The sequence below is a fragment of the Branchiostoma belcheri genome, unplaced genomic scaffold (genome assembly GCF_001625305.1).
Source record: "Branchiostoma belcheri isolate BF01 breed outbred unplaced genomic scaffold, Haploidv18h27 scaffold25, whole genome shotgun sequence".
Lineage (NCBI taxonomy): Eukaryota > Metazoa > Chordata > Leptocardii > Amphioxiformes > Branchiostomatidae > Branchiostoma > Branchiostoma belcheri.
This window is the reverse complement of record NW_017803854.1, coordinates 472,902-496,451: the sequence shown is the minus strand read 5'-3', so window position 1 is coordinate 496,451 and position 23,550 is coordinate 472,902. Positions and strand designations below refer to the sequence as shown.

Sequence of the window (23,550 nt, the reverse complement as noted above, 5' to 3'; positions counted from 1 at the left end):
TACTGAATCTATGAATGAACTGTAAAACTACTCAACACATGTTTAACTTCTTCTCGTGTCTCGGTCAGGTTGAATGTAAAGGTACAAGGTTAAGATGGCCGTGTTTAAAATAGAATGGTCAATTTATCAAATTATTCACATATTTTTCAGTACCGGTCATGAATTCAAAATATGGCAACTTCAAAATTCAAAATAAGGTAAGGCAATTCAAACACGATTAATGATAATACATGTCTAAGGTTGATGAGTCACATACAAACACACACACACACAAGTACATCCAAATAAATTTATATAATATGCTAACAACGATATATATTACATGTATCTAGAAATAACTGGTACTAATTATAATGTACACTGTACTAAACAGGTGACCTTCATGTTAATATTACACATGTTTAAGGATAAGGTTCAAAATTGGCAAGGTATTTGGTAATCCTGTGTATCATCACGTGTCCAATCAGTTTTTCTCTGCGAAGGAGACACTTTCGTCGTAGAACGTCGCATGATTGTCGTAGAATGTCGCATAATTGTCGTAGAACGTCGCATGATTGTCGTAGAACGTCGCAAGATTGTCGTAGAACGTCGCATGATTGTCGTAGAACGTCGCACGATTGTCGTAGAACGTCGCACGATTGTCGTGGTACCTTCAAGCAGGCTTACAAGACACAAGATTACTTTATTCGCTTTCGCAGTGTGAATGATACTGAATTTAAAAATCGAATTTACATGTACTAAAAAATTCTCAATTAGATAAAAACAGTTGAAGTGGCTAAAACATTGTCGTTTTAAAATAGACGCAGTTGTATAATATAGGTGGCTATAGATATTTACAAATAATGCAAGTTAAGATTTCATATCAGAAAAAGCTACAAAAGACAGACTGGTACAATATATTTACAGTGCTGATTCCTTGCCAAGTCAGTTTCAGTTTATTACGATACCCTTTAGCCCGTTAGGGCTAATCTTCCAGGGTTCATTACACTTACACATTACACCCACAGTACAAATATACACATATGACTACAAATTTACATACACGTTGAGGTCACAGGTCAGACAAGATAGCTAAAATCATTGAACGAGCAAATTATCAACTAAGTATAAAACTAATATTACCATTGGTACCAATTATACATATGTCCATGCTGGTTGAGCAAATTGTAATTGATCATATATGGAATACAAGAGTCCTGGTATATTTTTTGTTCTAGTCGTGGGAATGTCCAGTTTGTGACCGTTACGTGTCTCTCTGTCAGAAATCTGGGCCCTGTGTAGTGGCAACCAGTCTCTAAAATTTGCTTGAACAGAACCTACCTAAACAAAAATTTCAGACAGCTTTGTCCAAAACAAGACATGGCACATCCAAAGAATGCCCTCAGTTCTACGATACCAACGATGATTGCACGAATTATGTGACCTCACACGGTGCAGTCACCGCATGACAACGTGCCATCATCAGCAGGGCAGGTCGGCAGGCAGCTGACATGTAGAATCCTGCGGCACACCTTGCACCTCCCCATCCTTCCCAGACGCTCGCCCTGTCCCTGTGCGCAGCGGCAAACCAGCGAGACGCGTTCGACCCTCGCTGGGCCGGCCCTCGCGATGTAACCGTGCAGACGTGGGAATGGTGTGAGCTTCTCTTGTTTGAAGCACATCTCCAAATGGCTCCTCATTTTCTCGTCATCATACACGACTATGGACACATCTTGCCCCTCCGCGATGTCCACTGCCCAGGCGATGGCAAACAGCCCACAATCTACAGCATTCGTCTGCCTCTGTACGGTCGGTCTCTTTACAGATAGCACGTGCCTCTCTCGGTCAGCAAACGCGGCGTAAACCTGGCAAAGCTGAATCTGCAGAGATGTGGTCATGGCGGTGCCGAGGCTGTCGTACAGACACACCTGTCCGTCTGTGTGAGACGACAGAACCCAGTGCTGGGCTCTGTTGTTGTGGATCTGTAGCCCATTTCCCGTCATTCTGGCAAACCCGTCCCCGCAGAGGCCCACCGCGGGCTCCTCCAGGCCTTGGAGTGCCGGGTACTGGCGGCGGAGCAGCTTCTGGGCGGCCTGGATGTGATCGTCCGTCAGCATCTCACCGACTGTCAGAACCCTCCTGTCAAAGATGGTTAACGTGAGCCCTGGCACCCATACTTTGCTCGATGCGGTTTCAGCCTTGCCCCCAGTAGTGTGGATGTCCAAAGCTAACCGACGTTCTCTGACGCGATTTTCGAGATGCTTCGGCCTCTTGGATGTTACCTTTTCGTCTGTCAGTTTAGAAGGCTGATTGAGAGGTGACGTCACTGCTTTTGCCTCTGCGTGATGCTGTTGCTTAGTAACCTGTTGTTGTTTGGTTTGGTGGCTGTCATGGCTGTCCGACAGTCCTTCTGACCAGGAGCTTGATGCCACCGCCACTGATGCCTCCGCTCGACATCCGTCGTCCGTGCTGTTGTTTTGGGCGGCAGGACGGACCTCAGTGACGCGGCGGCGGGCGCGGGATGCCTTGGACACACCGAGTTCCACTGCTGCAGCATCCGGAACATCTTTGACAGCCGGGACAAACTCGGGCTCTGTGGGGAGGTCCGCATCCTTCACCCTGTGCATCAGACATAAGAATATGTGAAATATTCGTCATGAAGAGCTAGCTCTGGGCCATCAACAGAAACATGACAGTGGGAGTGGGGAGTGACCTAGACTGGAACAAGGGTTCCTACCCGGAGAAAACAACTCCACTTTACTCTACTTACAGTGTAATACATACTAAAACTAAATCATCACCATCGAGGTGCAATTGTACCAAATTCTAGAGGACCACCTCATACATCTTCGACACCTCATTGCGCTCAAGTACCACTTTCTTCAAAGAAATCTCGTACTTACCTGCAGTGAAAGAGTGTCTTTCTCTGCAGCCACAGTTTCTCGGCTTTAATCTCAACTTCTGTGATGCTGTCATGAAGCTTGTCCATTGCGTCATCACCTAAGTCGATGGGAATACCTCAATACGTTTCAAGGGAACAAACGCCGTTGAAACAATATTTTGTAGGATGTAAGTTTGTCGTTGCATGCAAAATTTACAGCTTACTACAATATTTGCGACGAGAACTTTATGTGACGAAGAGATTAACAGCCCGCTTTTAAGCTGCCAAGACAAAACCAAGACTCTAAGATAGGAAAAAGATTTGTTTATTTGTTTGTTTGTTGAGAGTCAGACGTCTATTTGAGAGCTAAGACCACGCTACCTGTGACAGGTACTTCTTCGAAGCCGAAGAAGGCCGTGAAGCGTTGCCACACACCCCGGATGAAGTCCTGGTCCGCCTCAGGCATGACGTGATTCCGCACATCGGGAAGGGCTCTGTCGATGATGGCCGTAGCGACGTTCATCAGAATAAGGATTTGTATGCAAACGAACCCGAAGAAATAGATGGGGCCGAGAATTGGATTAGCCTCCTGCAGCTCGTGGAAGTTGAAGGATCCAAGAGACATTTGGAATAATGTGGACAAGGAGTTTGTGAATGTTCTGGAAAAATAAGATAAAGATCAATTGGATGACGACTTTATTGTACATTTTGCCACACAGTACAGTACGTCACAACAAAAAATGATAAACAAATACAGTTGACAGATGCAAAAGAAGAAAACTTACTATCACTAAGGTTACATAAATTCAACTTCTCGCTTTTCAGTTATCGTTAATGTAATTATGATCTTCCAAAATAATTCGCAATTGGCTGCGCTACATAGGTTTCCTTACGTGTACTCCTTCATAATAAGGCCAAACGTGAGGTAGGTATAGGCGCCGAATGCTGATAGTATGATGAAGAAGTAGATGATGAAGACCAAGAACTCCTCGGCCATCGCTCGGAACACGGACGCCAGCTTGGCGAGGAACGGGTTGAACCTCAGCAGCCGCAGGAGCTTCAACATACTGACGAACGTCAGGAAGGAGAGGAACCATCCGTACACCAGGTTCATCTTCACCATCGATCGGGAATGTAGAACTACATATTTAAATGAGAGAAGAGAACACTATAGTGGTAAGACATTTCGAGACAACACGAATAATGAGTTTATACATGAAGGAATGATATTTTATCACCATATTGTATCATCGTTGACAACAAGTTTGATGGTTTTCCTCTTCAAGAGATGTTTTTTATCTCTGTGTTGTAAAAGATTTTCGTCTGAATGAGTAACTCACCTTCCCCATCTCGGATCGCCGTCAGCGCCTTGGAACTGTAGCCTCTATTAACGCCGTACAAGGCGATGACAGTGAATGCTAAGAAGAAGTTGAAGATTTCCACAACGTTCCACAGGTCCTTCAGGTAGGCCAGGCCGGCTGCCCGTGCAGCGTTCACCTCTTTCCACAGCGTGTAGAGGAGAATGATGACGTAGACGATTTCCAGCAGGACGTAGATGTACCCGATCGTCCCCGGCTGTTGATGAAACCGGGAAGTGTGCAGGTGGTGTTGGGTGAAAACTCCGGCCGTCTCGGAGAATTCAAACACCGCCGTCAGCGATGTGAGCATGTCCGGGTTTCCGTTGTAGAGCATGACTTCCAAGAAGATGACTCTCGTCCGCTTGTCTATCCAGCCGTCGTCCCTCAGCTCGGCTAGGATGCTGCGCATCTCGTCTGCAGATTTCCCAGCTGCACAGCGAAGCCGTCTCCCCAGTATCGTGTCGTTACACCGTAGATGGGGAGACTGAGGGAGTCGCCGGGGTGGTAGTTCCAGCCAGTGTCCCCTGGTTCAACCTCTGACGTATTCGTGACCCTTTCCCATCCCTTCCTAAACGTCCCGGTCTCCTTTGTGTGTTCGTCATACCCCGATGAGCATTCCTCAAAGTCATGCTGTACTGCCACAGGTACCGTACAGAGCCCTAGGATGGCAGGAGAAGGGATAAGAAGACATGTCGGATTTCTGCATTAGCGATCAAAAAGTCTCGAGATTTTATGGTAACTATCCAAATCTGAAATCTCGAAATCTAAAAAAACATCTCTAGATTTTTCTGTAAACATCGCCACGTTAGTAAATTGTGCCATTTTTTCTTCGCGTTATGTTTGCTCTAAAATTGTGGTACTATACAAGGAAGTTAGGATCATGTTGTATGATCAGTCGACTTAGAATGTCCTGTGAAAGGTGGTTCCACCGACCTGGCTTTACACGGCATTGCATGAGATTTGGCGGGGAGACCAGGACCGACTGCACGTCAGCCGTGAAGCCTTTCTCCCGCCAGTGGAGATGCCCGCCATTGTAGGACGTGTCCGGGTAAAAGCTCTCCAGAGCGGTCACGTTCAGCCAGGACCAGAACGAAGCGGCCCCTTTGACCTGTGGATTGATAAAGAATCGTACCTTTTACTTGTCTGTTGATACATTATTTAGTTGCCCAATCTCTACGCATACATATATAGGAACTTCTAATGATTTAGAATGATTCTCTGAGGAAGTACCTTGGTTAGAGATTGCACAAAGCTGTTGGTCGCGCTTTGTGTCTGGTGGAAGGCCGGAGTTGTCTTGTGTTGCGCGTCGGCGATTATGACTAGGAGGAGAAGGCTCAAACAATACCACACGATGCCCCAAAGAACGACCCTAAATCTCCTGTCCCTGTCTTCCCCATTCTCGCTTCTTTGACGTTCAGAAGGGACATCATTGAGAGTCTTTCCATTTTTCTCTCCTTGCGAAATGCGACGCCTTTTTATTAGAAAAGGAATAAAGAAACTTAATCTTGGTGACAAATGATAAAAGAACAAAATATTCTCTGAAAGCAGGGTCTGGATATAATGAGTTTGCGACTGGGTAAACAAAATATGTGTTAGAAGTTAATTTACTTTTAGCCAAACCCTTACACATCGCATCGCTTTGATATGCCACTTGGAACACCATGCCTAGAATATACGTTTTAGAAAATGACATGGTTAAGCTCATTATTGTAATGTAATTAAGTGTTACATTTTGCATCTCTGAGAGATGTGTGAAAACTCACAGTCTAAACCTGCCCTCATTCGTGAAGACACAGCTTCCTCCTCTTGTGAAAAAATTCTGGCTTCTCTTCGAAAATCTGCTTGATAGCCTGCGTCTTTCGAAGTGTTGAAAAGAAGGTGGCAAGCAGCATTATCTGTGATATAAAAATGCTATATCTGAATTCATCTGCACATTAAGTTGTGGCAGACACACATGTAATACAAGAAGACGTACTCGTCAATTTACAGAATAATTCACAAACCCATGTGTATGGTATCGCAAAAACGATTAAAGCTATCTATATTAACACTATTGTTATTGAAGGTTCTTACTAACATGTACACAAATATTAGATGGCTTAATGTATCATTTATCCACCTTTATTGGCTGCGAGAACAAGGTGTCCACAAAAAAGGTGGTGAAGTACGCAGACAGCCACCTCTCTGACTTCTCCTTGCCCCACTCCAAGCTGTATAGCACGGTGAAAGCAGCTGACCCGACGGAAGACAGCACCACCAGCACCCAGGCCACGTACTTGCACCAGTGTGGCAGGCCCTTGGTTGGTCTCTGTTGCGTGGTTACCTCGGGTCGGTCGCCCGTCTCCATGTCTCGGACCCGGCTGTCGCCCTTGCTGCTCGGTCTGCTGTACTGGAACAGCAGAACTATCGCCAGGACAACGGGAAGGCAGGTGATGCTGGACATGGCTCCCGTGTAGACTTCGTTCAAGGTGAAGGAGAACGGACCCAGGTTGATGGCCTGCACGACCTGGGTTTCTATTTCGTCTCTCAGCCACATGGCGCTGGACACCATGGACATGAGGAGTAGACTCAGGCAGCAGCCAAGCCTCTCGCTTCGGGTGAACGTGCTACCTGCAAGGGAAAAGTGAGGTAGAACAGTTAAAACAACGTAAATATGTATGTTTTTATTTGTATACATACACTGCAGGCAGGGTTATACTCGTGGATGGCTAGGCAGATCTCGATATTGCACCACACATTACACATTACAAAACAACCTACATCTCTATTAAACTGTACCTTCAGGCATGGTAACGACGGACAGAAAGAGATGTTCGTCTACCAGGATAGTCCGCAGACTTGCCGGGAACAGGAACCAGAAGGATCGCAAGTCCTCCTCGGAGGCGACAGGAAAGGTCTTCACGACCTGCCTGTCCCCGCGGTCGGCTGCCAGCCACTCCCCGCAGAAGAAGTAGGACCTGTCGTTACGAAATTAAAATGAACAGATGGAGATATAATAAACTGTGATAACATGTGGACTGGCATAACTAACTAACTAACTTGTCTACGAAGGGAGCCCGTCCAAATCCCGATAAGCCTGGACATATGGATAAATCATGGACGGAGTGGAACAAACAGCTGAGCGACCCACTAGAAAGCAACGGCAAGCTCGACTAAACTCACATTTTCCCGGTGGTGAGATCCTGCACGGCTGCTCGGTCCACGTGCCACGCCGCGCGGCTCCCCTCCCCACTGTTGTCGTGCATGAGCTGCAGCAGCTCCACGGTACCCAGATGTTCTGCTGTGCTGAAGGTCAGCGTCACCTGGCTGCCTCGTGCAAAAACCTAAACAACAATAAAACATCACGACTGTCATTAGACCCCTTTGTTGTGTTCGGTACTTAAGATTAAAATTTGGAAAGTGATTTTGTCAAGGAGTCATACAGAGGCGACAATTAAGGTACTGCCGTATCCAGGACCGCATCTATCTACTTCTATGCCTCAATGGGTTAAGGTTAGAGGTTCTAGACATCTGGATAGTCTCCCGATATCCAATAACGTAGATTTGGCACGTTTCTGGATACGAGTGGACTACTACTATCCAGAACCGTCCCTAAGCATGATTCTGGTAAAGCACAGTTCTGGATACAATATATATATATAAGTATAGCCACGTACCTCCTTTCCACCGCTGACCACTTTCAGATCGGAGGATGCTGCATCACCGAACAGCTTGAAGGCAACGGTGGACTCCGTCCCAGCATGCTTAGCGGAGCCTGTCCAGATGTGGAGGCGGTACGGGTGACGGTCCTGCAAGCCGTATAACTTAATGGAGCGGTTCAGCTGCGTGAGTTAGAACATATGTAGGTTTATGAACTGGAAATGCAACACTTGCAGAGTAAATACATGATGTTAAACTTCACATGGCCTATATGGTGACCACCCCTTCTTACTTTATCCTGCCACTTGCTACAGTATGCAGGGTGTCTGCTACTGCATCAGTTACCATTGACAGACGAAGAAGACAATGAGCAAAAACAATACAGTTCCCTGTTCTGTGAATGTAAACTTAAGAAACAATAGTGCTCACCATGAATGTTAACGGATAACAATTGCTCTACATACTCACGAAGGAATGCTCACGAATATATCGATTTTTGCAGATCTTATTAATGGGTAAATGTACCTTCTTCTTGAATTTCTCCATGACTTGTAAAGCGACCATTGCGAGCGTGAAAAAACAGAACACCACCCAAACGGTTGTGAAAACCGCGCCGTTGTTTTCTAGATCGCTGAAGTCCAACTTCCCAAAGTCAATGGCGTTGGGCGGCGTGGCGAAGTCACTCCCGAACGCTGTTAGATGGTTACAGTGGCAGACGGTGCTGTTGGTACTAGACTGGCTGCTAATCTGTGGGAGAGACAAAGGACATGTTATGTCATCATTGCATTTTGCCACATTATATTCTTAAATATCAAAGCAAACCCGGAAATGGTCGCAGTGTTTTCATTGTCACTGTTTTCGCGGTTATACTTCTCCAGATATGACGGTCGTGAATTTTATTCGTGCTATTGACCAAATGTGAACCAACAGGAAGAACAGTTACTCTGACGTTACTTACCGCACATCCGTCTGTCCTCCAGGCTTCCTGGGTCTCGTTCCAGTAGAGACACCTCAGACGGGCCCACTTGATGTCGTAGGCAAAGAAGTCATCCCCTGGGCCAGACTTGTTTTCGACGCCACAGTCGGTCACTGGACCTGAAAAACGGCAACAGCACCAGTAAATGGTATTCAAGTGTGCATTCATAGAAATTAGACGTGTGATTACAGAAGCGATTGTTTTATTTCCAGTCGTAACTGTTGACAAAGTAAGGCAATTACAAAATACGTCGTCAATATATTGAATGTAGAAAACACTATCTTTGGACCAGACCTAGATTTTCGTTCAAATAATGACACAAATTCATAAGTTCACAAATAATGACACAAGTTCCAATACTCAAATTAAACAAAATACTAGAATGGGCGACAAATCTAACTGTGGTGGTGTCTTGGCCCGGTTTTTAGGTTTTTAACCAATTATATGATTATTCATTAAGGTTGTCAGGCAAATAGTTTTTGTTCACAACAAAACATATGTTAATCATCATGTATCGTTGTCAATATGTACGAACAGGTTCTCTCTATCTAGTATGTAAAGCATTAATGCATTGTAGCATCAAATGGCATATCAAAACGCTGACCTAGAACCTGAACTTTGACGTAGTATTCTCCCGGATCCTCCTCCCCTTGGATGAACATTGTTGCCTTTATCTTGTCCGTGTGGCCTTCATCGCCACTCAGAGTTTTCACCAGGGAACACTGCTCGGGAAGAACGTACGTTTCCATGGACATGTCGTAGTTCTGGTCGTCAGGGCGGCCCCCGCGCCTACCCGACACGCGGTACACTACACTCAAGTTTAACGGTATGATGGTGACCAGGAATCCCTCTGCCCTGTCGGTAAGGTTGTAGAAATGATACCTGGCGCTTCTATTTCCGGCCGAAGGGATGGTTATGATCTTTGTCGCCGGTTTATTTTTGGGATTGCCTGGAATAGTGATGATGAAGTCCTCTGTGAGGTTTCGGAAAGTCATTACTTCGTTGTTGTCCTGTTGAAGGGACAGCTCCATGACCGATGACCGGACCTGGTGTTCCCCGGAGCCCCAGGTGAACGGGTTTTGTTCAAACTGCTTCATCTGAAAGACAAGAATGAAACTCATGCTGGTTAGCATGATCATAATGCAGAATGGAACGTTCATGATCATAAACACATTTAGCTAAAACCTAAGGCTATTCCTCAGTTGATTTAATTAATCTGTGGATGTTACGATACTACTCCAATTTTGCCTCCATTTTGGAAATGAAGAGAAGGGATCATTGATGACTAGAGCAGGACACTGACACCTACTTTCACGGTGACACTGCGCGGCGCATGTCCGAATTCTGAGAAAAGTGCGGCTTGAGACGGAAGCTGGAAGCCTCCTTCCTCTGTCTGCACGACCTGGCCCCCAAACTCAGAGCCCAAAATCCTCTGAGCACTCAGGGTGACTCCGCCTTTTGTGAGCGACACAGGTGGGTCTCCAGGCTTTAGGGTCTTGATCATGGCATTTTCCATCTTCTCCAGGACCCAAAGGCTTTGCTCGACAAGATTGCTTCTCTGTAAGTAAAATGAGGATAATTGATGCAGCCATTGCAGTTATGACCTATGATGATAATCTATTGTTCCTATAACAGTGGTTCCCGTAATCTGAAAGTCTACATGATATACCAATTTAACAGTTAGCTAAAGGGAAAGGGCATGCTTAAGCACCATATGAAAAACATAGGGAAAGCTAATTCCAACGATACCATTTTCATATGCATACCCTTGGAACATGTTGGTCAGTACATTTCACAGCTGTCCATACAAGTCAATAGCAATAGTCAACTGTTCAAGGATGCAGAAGTGTAACACAGGTGAGTTTATACAATAAGGGTGTTGAGCAAAGCGTAATGGCATTTCTACCTTAGCTTCATTCTCGTGTTTCTTTTGTTCAGCGTTTTGAAGGAGCTCCTCTGGAGAGAGACTCTCGTCCTCTACGGGTTCAGAACTGAGCCCATCATCACCCGTCTTCTCTTCCGCATCTTCCTCTGGTTCTTCAAGCAAGACGGCGATGGACTCTAATAGAGCTGTGAAAGAAAGAGAAATTCTGTTATACAGTAACAAGACGTGTAAAAGACGTTGCTCTAACCATACACAATAGCACTACTCATAAGCTGTGTTACATGGATTTTTCTGCAAAACATCATAAATCTGAATCTAAAAGTTGTCCCGTATTTGTACGTATGCAGTCCGCCCTTTGCTCGTATGATATCTATTGGTAAAGTAAGAAAGAAAGGAGTCAGACCGTCATCTGGTGTCAATCTTCTCTCTGTGACTCCAGAACTAGTTAACTTGTGTTTTCTGTACTTACATCCTCCCACAGACTCTAGAGTTACCGGGTCGGACATGTCGACCTCATCCAGTGCGCTTGTGATGGACTGAAGAATGTCCATCGCCTTATCCACCTGTTGAAGACCATAGGGGTATCATTATTCGCAACAAAATCAGAACTGAATCATAATTTGTGTTGACTCACTACGTTTGTTATTTATTCATCATCTGAAGCTTTATATCATTTCTATATTTCTTTGTTATCTGGAGCTGTATATATGTTTTCTTTTTCTTCTTGCTACATATGTTATTTAGATGAGGATAAAGCATGGATGAGGATCTATTCCCGTACACCTCGTCAACACGACCCTTGCTGTACCTTTATTCATTTTTTGTGGGGTGGGGAGTAATTATGACTCTTTAAGCTAGCCTTTGGTTGTAATAGGCTTTAAGGGCGGATTCTTGTTCTAGGCTTTATTGACCTGTATATGGCTTCTGCTGCTCTTTATCAGAATGTGCGTTGATTTGCATTTGACATCGGTGACGCGTATCTAAGTGTTAAATAGATAAAGTTGTTACATCTGAATTAATATTACGATCTTTATGCTTACCTCTGTCTTTTCCTCAGCAGCTGTTGTCTTCACCTCTACAGGCTTCATTAATTTGAACAACAGATATGAGCACACCATTAGAACTATATAGGTGATTGCTTGCAAGAAAATCGTTGGTTATGAAGGTTGAACTCAGATGTTTTTAAAGCGATGAAAAAAAGTCTTCAAAGCTGGCTTAACCAAGACAAGATTGTAAGAATATCCTAACAATTTGTGGAGACACATGCTGCACAAATATCATCGATACTGTTCTTAGGGTAGTGTTGAGCTAAACGGGGATTGAGATCGTTGCATTTGGATGCTCTTTGAGTCGCATAGACGCATCTAGTTTTACATACACGCAGGGTGTTGGTAAATCTCAAGATTGCCTGTTTTATCTTGTAACCGATATCTGCAAATCTACTGATATGAGCTAAGTAAATTGTTCGTGAAAGCTGCAAACCTGATATGATGACGTTTGCCTGACGTCATCCGGTGATTTGCTGCTTGTTGCCGTTGTTGCTGTACAGAACAAAAGGAAGCAGAATGGATATTATTATTTCTATATTTGTTGCTTGTTTCCTCTTCTTCTTCGAAATGATTAAAAAAAAGTCTTTGAACAGACGGCTATCACCATCATGGTAACTGGTGCTAGTGCAGCCGGCACCCTGTGTTGTGTTGTTAGATTATATTGTGTAGCAACTGGCAGGGCAGATTAAAAGGGGCTGGTCACCATGCATATGAATGAACAGAGCAACAGTTTGCTGGACTTGACCATGTGAAGATGAACATTCAGTGTTTCCTTTGCAAGTGTTACCTTTCCGCATTTTGTACCTTAATCAAACGAGCACATATAAAAAAAGCCCGGATAGGAAGGACTCCATTGTCTTTGGAATAAATCACCAACTTACCAGCTTTGTTGGGCTCTGTTGTAGGAATTGGCGGTTCTGGCTCCGAGTCATAATAGTAATCACTGTCATAAGAGTAATCACTGTCGCTTCCAGCGTCATCTGAGAGAACAGATTGACACATTAATCTCTGTATGTAATGCCGCCAGGTAATTCTCAGGTTCTTTGCCACATTAAGGGGCGCTAATTTTACTCTGGGTGCACGAGGTTTCTAAATCTAAAAGTATCGCTTATGACCACCTACCGTCGTCAGACGATATCTGGTCTCCTGCAGACTCCATCGTCTTCGCCGGAGTGCTTGAAGAGGACGAGCTTGTGGAAAGGACGGTAGTCATCTGATTTGTCCGCCGAGTGGTAGTAGCAGGATTCGAAGTTGTCGGGATAGGTGCTAGCAGGGAAAAGAGGGACTGTGTTATAGCCATATTGCTTAATTCGTCTGCTCTATCAATGTCGCAGCCACGAAATGATCTGCTTGGAGATTAGTTGAAGACCAACCCGTGTACTCACCGGTCCTGTTCTGTCCGACTAGAGGAGAACTCTCTCGGTAAACTCCGATTGTAGTGATCTCCACCTTGTACATCGTGTCGGGCTGGAGCCCCGTGATGACGGCAGATCTAGCGCCGGGACCCGGGGAGGGGGTGAGCCGCTCCGTCGCCTCTTCCTGTCCGTACATGATGCGGTACCCGGTCACAGCCGCGTCGGGAGGCACCCAGGTGAAGACCAGTATGAAGTCGGTCACTTCAACAAACTGCAGGTCTGTGGAGGAACGCGCTCCTGGAAATGCATGGTCAAAATCAGTTTCCTGAACTTTCGCGTACCGTGCTTTATTTAGAACCTTGCTCAGTAACGGTTTTAGATAGTCCACGCGAATCCAGAACCGTGCCTGGGGCAAATCTACGTTCTTAGATACGCGAACATTATTACTCGGATAGGCAAAACTCTGGATAGGAAGAACGAGGAACAAAAACTTCATACCAGTGGCTGCGCGCATGATCGCCTCCTCGCTCCGTGACCTCCGACCCTCCGACAGGACCAGTGACGTCACCTCGATGACGTAATCCGTTTCCGATGACAGCCCGGCCACCATGCATGACGCCCGGTCCGTGCTGTGATTGACAGCTGTCGTCAGGTCCAGCCTCAGCACCACGACACGGTACCCCTGAAGGTCAGGGTCACGGGATGGAGACCACGTGACATTGAACCCTCCTTCCGTGACGTCAGTAACGGCCAGGTTTACAGGTGGGTCCACAGCTGCGGAAAAAGTGCAAGTGCAAGTGCAAGTGATCTCGAACCAGCTTAATAGATACATGGACTCGTTGAGCTAACAGTTGAGCTAATCTTCCACTGGTCATGACAGAGAAGACGGGAGCTATGTACTGTATTTACCACAGGTTCATGGTACCGGGGAAATTCCCCTAGCTCTTTTCGACCAGTGCAATGCACAGTAAATAAACGACCTTTAACGCCCCAATTTTAAAGCAGTCTTTCCCGAATATTTGCCTGATAGTGCAACATACCGAACACCTTACGTTCAGGTCAGCGCTATGTTGATGCATGTACACCATACCTTCAGTACAGCGCTATGCCCGCACACCGTACGTACCTTGAGTACAGCGCTGGGTTTTCCACCCAGCCTGACACCCAGCCGAGCACACACCCGAGATCGGGTCACAGTTGACGTCCCCGCCCTGGCAGTGGCCGCACACTGAAGAATATAAAGGAGTCATTGTCGAACTGTTGAAGGTCAAATTTTGACAATGTTTGAAAAACCGACAAGAACATTGCTGTCTATTACTCCTATACATACAAAGACTCCCCTTAATTGTATTTATCTATGGATCTATCCAACATCTACCCACCTTCACAACTATGGCCGTCTGTCTTTAACATGAATCCTCGTCGGCAGGAACAGTTGTAACTTCCCAGGACGTTCGTGCATATCTGGTCACACCCTCCACTGTCTGTCGCACATTCGTCAATGTCTGCAAAAGCATTCAACTTGCCATTGTTTGGAAGTCTTATAAAAAAGCGAGAGAAAAAAAGTTCTTGTTTTGCTTGTCATATAAATCTCCCCACCTTCACAACCATGGTCATCTGCCATCAACACGAAACCCTGTCGGCAGGAACAGGTGTAACTTCCCAGGAGGTCGGTGCAGATCTGGTCACACCTCCATTTTCTGTTGCACATTCGTCTGCAATGAGTACATATAAAATACTTTTAGGAAACATAGAGCAAATTACTTACGCATTATCAATCTACCTACAGAAACAAAGCTCTTGGATATCCCGCCGTATATTCTTTCTTTACAAAGCATGACCATGACATGTTCAGTACAAAAGATACAAGAACTGTCTCCTGCAGAATGAAAATATCACAAGTCACACACAAATAAAGCACATCACCATGCATAATGAAGGTAGCAAAGGCGCTTCTGAAACGTCCGTAAAAATAAGGCTGTGCACACACACAAAAATAACTATAATTATATTGATTTACCAACCTGATTAAGCTATTTACGGATCAGGCCGTAACATGTGATGAGAATTTAACAACATGGTATACTTATCAACGTACTTTTTCTTACGACACTCAAACTCGATAGATAGACGTTGGACCCACCTCTACACACATTCCAGGCTGCTACAATCTGCTCTCTTGTCAAGGCATAGTCGTACAGCTGAAGACAGGCGATTCGACCCTTGAAAATCTGACTGTTACCGTCTGTCTTGGCCACCCGGACATCGTACTGGGTTGCGACTGACGAGAACCCGACCTGTGCCTGCCCGACCCGTTCGCCGTTTTTCCAGATGGATCCCACTCCTGTGGTATTGTCGTAGGTTCCACCCACGAAGTTCCAGGCGTTCTGTTCTAGCACAGCAGCTTGGATGGTAGGTGCAGGTTGTCCATCTCTTCCATTCGGCCTACAACAGAAAGTGTCCTACTTACTTAATTATCCTACTTCATTCGTCCAGGAAGCCTCTGCCATCTTCTGATTGTCAACCAAACGGAAGAGAACACAAAATCTATTCATCGCTGCATGTAAGGTTCCCATTTATGCAAGTAAGGACTATGCGATATGCAAATGGCGCTACACAGTTAAAAATAAAGTAGAGAGGGGGAGAACACAGTAAAAAGCGGGAGAATCTAGGAGAAAGCAGGAGAATACAGTCAAAAACAGTAGAAACCCAGAAACCGGAAATTGCAAAACAAACCAGGAGAAACCAACAGAATACAGGACAAAGCGGGAGAATATAGGAGAAACCGGAGAATGCAGTAGAAAACTGGACAATAGAATTATCATTCTTTAAGGTGAATATTCAGTAAGTTAACTTACCACATTACAAGGTTACATGTAGCCTGCTGCCAAATAGCTACGGCTGTGGGATTCCCAGCGTAGCGGAAGATTGGCCCGGCCTGCCCAGTAGGATATATGTGGGCCAGGATGGTGTAGGAGTACCTGCACATCTAACTGGCCATCGTTTGGAATGTGGACGTACGAATTTGAAGCTCCCGAAAACAGGAAAGCGCCGTCTGCGTTTCCGTACGGACCAGGGGCTAACTGGGTTCCTGTTGCTGTCCCGTCATTTCCGTTTCCTGTAGCGTCTGATGCGCCATACTTTGCGTCCAAGGGCCAAACAGCTACTGGGGGAACTGCAAAATATCAATAGCACACGGTAACCTCAGTTTTGTGGATGACAAACTCAGTGCCGTGAATGTACAGGAAGAACATCATCGAACGGGGCAAACTATTCAAAATCGGCTGAACAATTGCCTTTAAATTTGTTACCTATTTTTCCTCTTATAGTCTTTGTGGACAAAACTGTTAAGCACATTGAAAAAACATAATGCACTACAAATGATAAAGAATATTCCTGTATCGAAAGTAACTTCACAAAAGAAGTTATGAAAAAGTCAGATATCGGACACTGTGGAGAGAACGACAATGTCAGACACACTGAAAGCATACCTGGTTGTAATTGACAGATGAATGGCTTGGATTCGTGACATGCATCATCATTCCAGAGTCCGTCAATTTTTATTTCGCCACAGTCTTCTCCAGATCCATAATTGTTTGGTTGACCTGGTTTCCAGTTAGAATAGACCGCTGACTGCAGGGTTTGGCCGTCCGTAAATACCCACTGGCCTTCCATCTGGGCGTCAGAAAGCCCAATCCACCGTCCAGCAGTTCCCATACCGGCGAGAAAAGAGTTGGTCGCGCTGTCTTTCGGCATGGCTAACACCGCCCCGTCCGCGGCACACGTCTGTTGGGCTTCATCGTACGTCTTTGTCTCAGCAAAGTACTTGTAGCAGGTTCCCCTGACGTGAACGTAGGAGTCTGATACCCGACACGCTGTGGGGAGAACGAGAATTTTAGACACACCGAAATATGCCAGAAGCTAACATGAAATCATAATAACATCCATGAAGTATGTATTCAGAAAGCATACCTGGTTGTAATTGACAGAGGAATGGCTTGGACTCGTGACATGCAATGTCATGCCACAGTCCTTTACTCTCAATTACGCCACAGTCTTGTCCACCCCAATTGTTTGGTTGACGTGGTTGCCAGCTGGTATAGCCCGCTGACTGCAGGGTTTGGCCGTCCGCAAATACCCACCGGCCTTCCATTTGGGCGTCCGAAAGCCCAATCCACCGATCAGCAGTTCCCATACCGGCGAGAAAAGAGTTAGTCGCGCTGTCTTTCGGCATGGCTAACACCGCCCCGTCCGCGGCACACGTCTGTTGGGCTTCATAGTACGTCTTTAGCTCAGCAAAGTACTTGTAGCAGGTTCCCCTGACGTGAACGTAGGAGTCTGATATCCGACACGCTGTAGAAAGAACGAGAATTTCAGACACACCGAAATATGCCAGAATCTAACATGACATCATAATAACATCCATGAAGTAAGTATGCAGAAAGCATACCTGGTTGTAGTTGACAGAGGAATTGATTGGAGTCTTGACATGGATCATCATACCACAGTCCTTCACTCTGAATTACGCCACAGTCTTGTCACCCCAATTGTTTGGTTGACCTGATTGCCAGTTGGAATAGTCCGCTGACTGCAGAGTTTGGCCGTTTGCATATACCCACTGGCCTTCCATTTGGGCGTCAGAAATCCCAATCCACAACAGATTACCACCTCCCATACCGACGAGAAAAGAGTTGGTCGCGCTGTCTTTCGGCATGGCTAACATCGCCCCGTCCGCGGCGCATGTCTGCTTGGCCTCACTGTAGGCCTGCGACTCGGCAAAGAGCTTGAAACAATTTCCGCTAAAATTAACGTAGCCTGCTTTCGGACAGCCTGTGGGGAGAACAGAATATTCAGCCAGGGGAAAGTTTTAGTTACGGTTATACATCTATGGTTACCAAAATCATGTTGACAATTTCGATTGTACCTATTATTTCTTCCGGTGGTCCTTATAGCCCAAAGCACAAAACTACACAACGCCTTATGGCATCATTTTTGTATAAAAAAATACGGACGTTAAAAGCGTCACGTTTTGGGGTCAATGCGTCACGTGTTTTGCGTCAATACGTCACGTATGACATAACGTGTGGGTAAGTAACGTACATGTGATTCTGCATTTTCCGTGTAAAAACTACGGACTTAAAAAATCGTCACGGCTTTTAGTCAATACGCCACGTACGTATCATACGTACGTAACGTACTGATACGTTATGTATCCTAATTTTCGTGTCAAAATAACATACGGTTAGGTTATATCAAAGGTTATGTCCACGTAACGTTAACTTTAACGTAACGTTGGTTAACGTTAACGTAGTTATCCCGTTATGTTTACGTCATGTTAACGTTATGTTAACAATATGTTAACGTTATGTTAACGATATGTTAACGTTAACGTAAAGTTATCGTAACGTATGTACTTGCAAACTTTGTCGAAAGACTGATTAAAAAAGCAGTTGTGTTTGAAACACCTTTATATCTTGTGTTGTAAAACTGTTGAATAAAACAATGCTAATGACGGATATTACACAAAACTTACTTGTTTTACATATGTATCTGAAGCTTGCGCCGCATGGTGCGTCCGCCCACTTGTTTCTGCGTTCACTATCGGACATTGCTCCAAACACAAGATGAGAACAGAGTTTTGTAGGCTCATTGGGCTCCCCGGGTGCCCAGGCAGAGAATCCGCCGAGCGCGCTACCCTGGCTGTCAACCCACGTTCCGTCTGGTCTACTGACTCCGAGCCAAAACTGAGCATTTCTGTAAGATGCCATGAGAAAAATGACATTTCCCCTTTTGCACCCGTTTTGTACTGTTTTGATACAATGTTTCACGGTGAATGTTGTTTTCTAAGGTATTTCCAAGTCTTAGAAAGGAGTACAGTGTGCCTCAGTATATAGTACTAGTGTAATGGTCAAGTGGGTAGAGTGCTTAGACGCTTTGAATTCGGTAGGTCGTGAGTTTGCAATTGACTTCCCCCGGGCCGAGTCATACAAAAGACTTTAGAAATGGTATATACTGCTTAAGCCTTAATCTACTTAGCACGTAGCATTCGGGAAAGAGTATGGGAGCAACACACAGACCACTGCCAGTGGACTAGCCAGCTGCTGTAGAGATGCTGTAGAGATGATGATAAGTACTCTCTGTGGCTAAATTTTTAATCATATTTAATATTTAACTTAACTGCTCATGTACTATATGGTGTAACAGTGATTGAAAACATGATTCTTACTGGTTTAGACAGTTCTTGAAAAACACAAGGTACGCCTGCTCGTTCGAGTCCAGCGGCAGAGCGACCGTCCCTCCCTCCGCGGCACATCTGGCCTGGGCCGTGGCGTAGTCGACCTGCTCGTCGGATGGTGCCGCGTACATTTTGCCGTTGGGGAGACTGAGCTGACCATTTGTTGGACAACTCGCTGGAAGATCCCAACCTGCAGTAAGTAGGTAAAGCGGTTTTAGAAGAGGAAGGTCATGTGAATCTCATCTTCTGGAATTCACAGAAGAGCTGTTTGAGAACATGGTGAATGGACGTCAGACGGACGTCCTGGTGATGAACTTTGCTAAAGCCTTCGATTAGGTTAACCATAGCCAACGCCATTACGGCATCCGTGGAGAGATCAGTGCTTGGATTATAACCTACGTTACGTTAACAAAACATAACCTACGTTACGTTGACATAACCAGTTTTACGTTAACATTACCAACATTACGTTAACATATACATGAAACGTACGTGACGTATTGACTTACAAACGTGTACGTTTTTTACGTCCATAATTTTGACACGGAAATTTCAGAACCATATGTACGTAACGTATCCACGCGTTATGTCATACGTGAACGTTCACCTAGCATACGTGACGTATTGACCAAAAAACCTGACGTATTGACCCCAAAACGTGACGTTTTTAACGTCTGTATTTTTGACACAAAAATGATGCCATAAACGCCTTGCAAAAAAAATAATAATAATAATATTTAGGCTTTAGGCTATCCTGTCGATAGTGGAACATTTTGCATTATTGACAGGGCCATCCTATCAATAACATAAAAAATCACTATTGACAGGACCATCCTGCCCACAATTCTACAACTCGCCAATTCGATGGATCGCTGGCTTTTCTAAAACAACATGAAAAAAGCCGAAGAAGCGTAAACCTCTGTTTCTAGAGAAATCTAAGTAGTAACCAGTTCCTTACCTTGCTCCGCATTGACCAGCCAGGCGCAGGTGATCGCGATGACGCAGAACAGCAGCCGGAGAAACCCCATGTTCGTCCCGCGCGTTTCCCGAATACCTTCGTACGGTCAGCTCAGGGCACCTAAAATACGCTCCTTCAACCCACCGCACCGCTCGGTCTAACCTAACGGTTGTGGATTTCTTTTGTCACTCGAAAACAAGCAAGCAAAAACAGAAAACGTAACCAAATGTTCAGGTTGAGTCGGGTTATGAAGTCAGAAGTTCCGCTTCCAAAAACCCATAAGAAACGCCTTCCAGCTCAACTGTGACTGAGGAGGCCGACTGACGAAGTATATATTACTGTTTGAAAATGAGCTGGTCTGGGCTAAACCATTACGACCATGGGTAGGAGTGACCTTTTAGTAGTCTCCATCACCGTTATCGAAGTAACCTTATCAACAATGATTTATAATACAGAATAGATGATATAAAAGAAGATCTGTGAGTACGTATAACCTTAACTAACGAACCAGGTTATCACTCTTTTAAAAAAATCGAAGCATCGCATCCCCCCAGAACGTGAGTCAGTAGTATGACCAGCCCGTTGCCATGAGCTGGTAAACACACGGAAAAACAGACACACCTCATAAAATATCCAAGGACATCATTATGTTTTTATGATACAGAATAAACGGTATGAAAAGAGAAATTTAACATCCAAGGACATCATATTGTACCCAAGGACATCATTATACATATGTTGTATCACTCTCTCTTCTTTCTCGCATTCTCTCCGTCTTCCACAATAGAATCGCTGACAGGACATGCTGCAGTGAGTTGGGGGAAAAAGCTGCCAAAACACTGTAACAAACGTGCGTAATGGAGCTTAAAAATAAGAGATGAAATTTTGAATGAGAGCAGCAAGGCTTTCACAATACGAGATCCTTCCACATAGTGGATTTCGTAAGAGTTTTGTGATAAAATACGGAACCAACAATGCGGACGGCAAAACCAATCTAGATAATGGCATGGGTACATCAAAAGATGAAGATTAAAAGTTGAATATTTCATGAAGCAGTATGCTGCGTATACGTCATAGTATCGTTGCCTTGGTAACATGTTTGTCTCCAATAGACTCAATAGGATGTAAACATTTGTCCGATGGGTTGAATAATATGCAAGAGGAGTCAACTGGCCTTGGTAGATTTGCAGCTACGCCCGGCTAATTTCTAAATGTTCACCCATCGGGTCCATGTTTACTATTTCCCAGCTTTAAAATGTTTTTATTAGAGACAAGAAGATTGCCCTGTCTGCCCTGTCCATGATGCTGATTCCTTTAACATGCCGAAGATCGCTGCCCTGGTCGGGAAGGAGTGGTAGGGGTCTGCAGGAGGCGGGGAGCTACTTTTGTCACAAAGTCTGAATCGCCGCTCTCTTTTAATCTCCAAGCAGATTCCTCTCGGTGGCAAAAAGACAGTATCAAATTGGCCAGGCAGTATCCATTAGCCATAGAAGCTCCGCAGCCACCGACGTTGGTGGGGATCAGGGCAAAAAAACGGCCATATATAAAAAGGTAACGATCATTCCCCCACAACCTCTGCTTGGCTAATTGGAGAGTAGCTTTCTTTTGGGTAGATACCGTCGTTACGTTTGGCAACTGAAGACTAAATACACTGTTGAAACAAGACCTCATACATTTGAATTTAGAAAACAAATGTCGCAGCGTGTTGGAGAAATATGCTGTCACAAACACTTAACGTGCCTAACGGAGCTTAAAAGTGAGAGATGAAATTTGAAATGACAGCAGCAAGGCTTTTACATAATAGAAAAGCCTTCCACTCAGTGACTGTCGCAATTTTTGTTACTAAATTAGAAAACCAACAATGCGGACGGCAAAACCAATCTAGTTAATGGCATGGGTACATCAAAAGATGAAGATTAAAAGTTTGAATATTTCATGAAGCAGTATGCTTCGTATACGTCACATCGGTGTTACCTTGGCAACATGTTTGTCTCCACCAGACCCATTTGGATGTAAGCATTTGTCCGATGGAGTGAATAATATGCAAGAGGAGTGAACTGGCCTTGGTAGATTTGCAGCTACGCCCGGCTAATTTCTGAATGTTCACCCATCGGGCCAATGTTTACTGTTTGTCAGCACCCTAATGTTTCTAGTGGAGACAAGAAGGTTGCCCTGTCTGTCCTGTTTATGATGCTGATTCCTTTAACCTGCGGAAGGTCGCTGTCCATGTCCTGGTCAGCAAGGAGTGGTAGGGGTCTGCAGAAGCCGAGGCGCTACTTTTGTCGTCACAAAGTCTGACTCGCTACTCATTTTTCGGTAGATACCATTGTTACGTTTGGATACTGAACACTAATTACACTGCTGAAAAAAGGCCTAATAAAAGTATTTCCCACATTTCAATTTAGAAAAATATTCTGTATCAGAAAGATGCAAAGGTCTGCCTCCCAAATATACAAATAAAGCAGGAATTTGACGGTTCCAGACCCCCCCTGACAAAGTAAACAAACCCTATCTTTGACCTCAATTACCTGGGTCGACAGATGATGATGATGCATGCCCTCTGGCCACGCAAGGAGTTTCCAATTGCAACTCCTTGGGCCATGTAAGACCTGACCATACTGATTTTTGAACGGCCATTCAGACCTTGTTGTCGCACCAGCGAGAAAGAGAAAGGCAGAAAAATGGGAAAATTGTTTAGCTTCATTTTTCACATTCCCAAACACTGTTGTTATTATCAGGACCCGACCTTGGTGCTGAAAACATGACAGCTCGATGAGCTTCCATACGAGCGCCACCTTACTGAAGACGGTAGAAACGCAACTTCTCTTCTTCACAAGTTCCGAAGAGAACCCCACTTTCTGTCTATGCACAGATAACACAACAAGGTATAGGGTAGTGCGCACCGCTTCCCGCTAACTGTTTATTGTGTTTTAGTTCGATTTCGCTAGATGGCGTGCTCAGGTTTATCTAGTTATCTATCGGCTCTACCGACATGGAACTTGCTACTCAACTAGTTGCAGGATACTGTTAATGGCTAGCCGTCGAGTTAGCCATCTCAAAGTTTAACCCTACCTAGACTGGGCTTTTTTGGGATCTTTTGGACGGGGGGGGGCTCATTCGGTGTAAATTAACATAAAAGCCTGGAAATTTTGTTGTTTAGGTCAAAATTACTGATATTTTTGCAAAAAATGCCTATCAGAAACCCGTTGCCATGGCAACACGCAAAATTATTTCA

At 44.8% G+C, this 23,550-nt stretch overlaps 1 protein-coding gene across 1 annotated transcript; it reads right to left on the bottom strand.

The window, feature by feature from the left end:
• Window positions 1-463: 463 nt before the first annotated feature.
• LOC109471351 (polycystic kidney disease protein 1-like 2) lies at window positions 464-16,991 on the bottom strand. The gene is given in 32 exon segments (XM_019770640.1): window positions 464-650; window positions 1,429-2,598; window positions 2,883-2,979; window positions 3,242-3,519; window positions 3,754-4,000; window positions 4,201-4,641; window positions 4,644-4,877; window positions 5,152-5,326; window positions 5,449-5,612; window positions 5,615-5,689; window positions 5,982-6,035; window positions 6,038-6,113; window positions 6,338-6,828; window positions 6,997-7,175; window positions 7,381-7,541; window positions 7,875-8,039; window positions 8,383-8,604; window positions 8,816-8,952; window positions 9,438-9,930; window positions 10,143-10,391; window positions 10,740-10,903; window positions 11,188-11,281; window positions 11,759-11,800; window positions 12,201-12,259; window positions 12,649-12,747; window positions 12,890-13,033; window positions 13,153-13,419; window positions 13,621-13,896; window positions 15,266-15,567; window positions 15,981-16,105; window positions 16,107-16,297; window positions 16,614-16,991. Coding segments are annotated over 32 exon segments (7,323 nt in total). The 5' UTR covers window positions 16,879-16,991.
• Window positions 16,992-23,550: the final 6,559 nt, after the last annotated feature.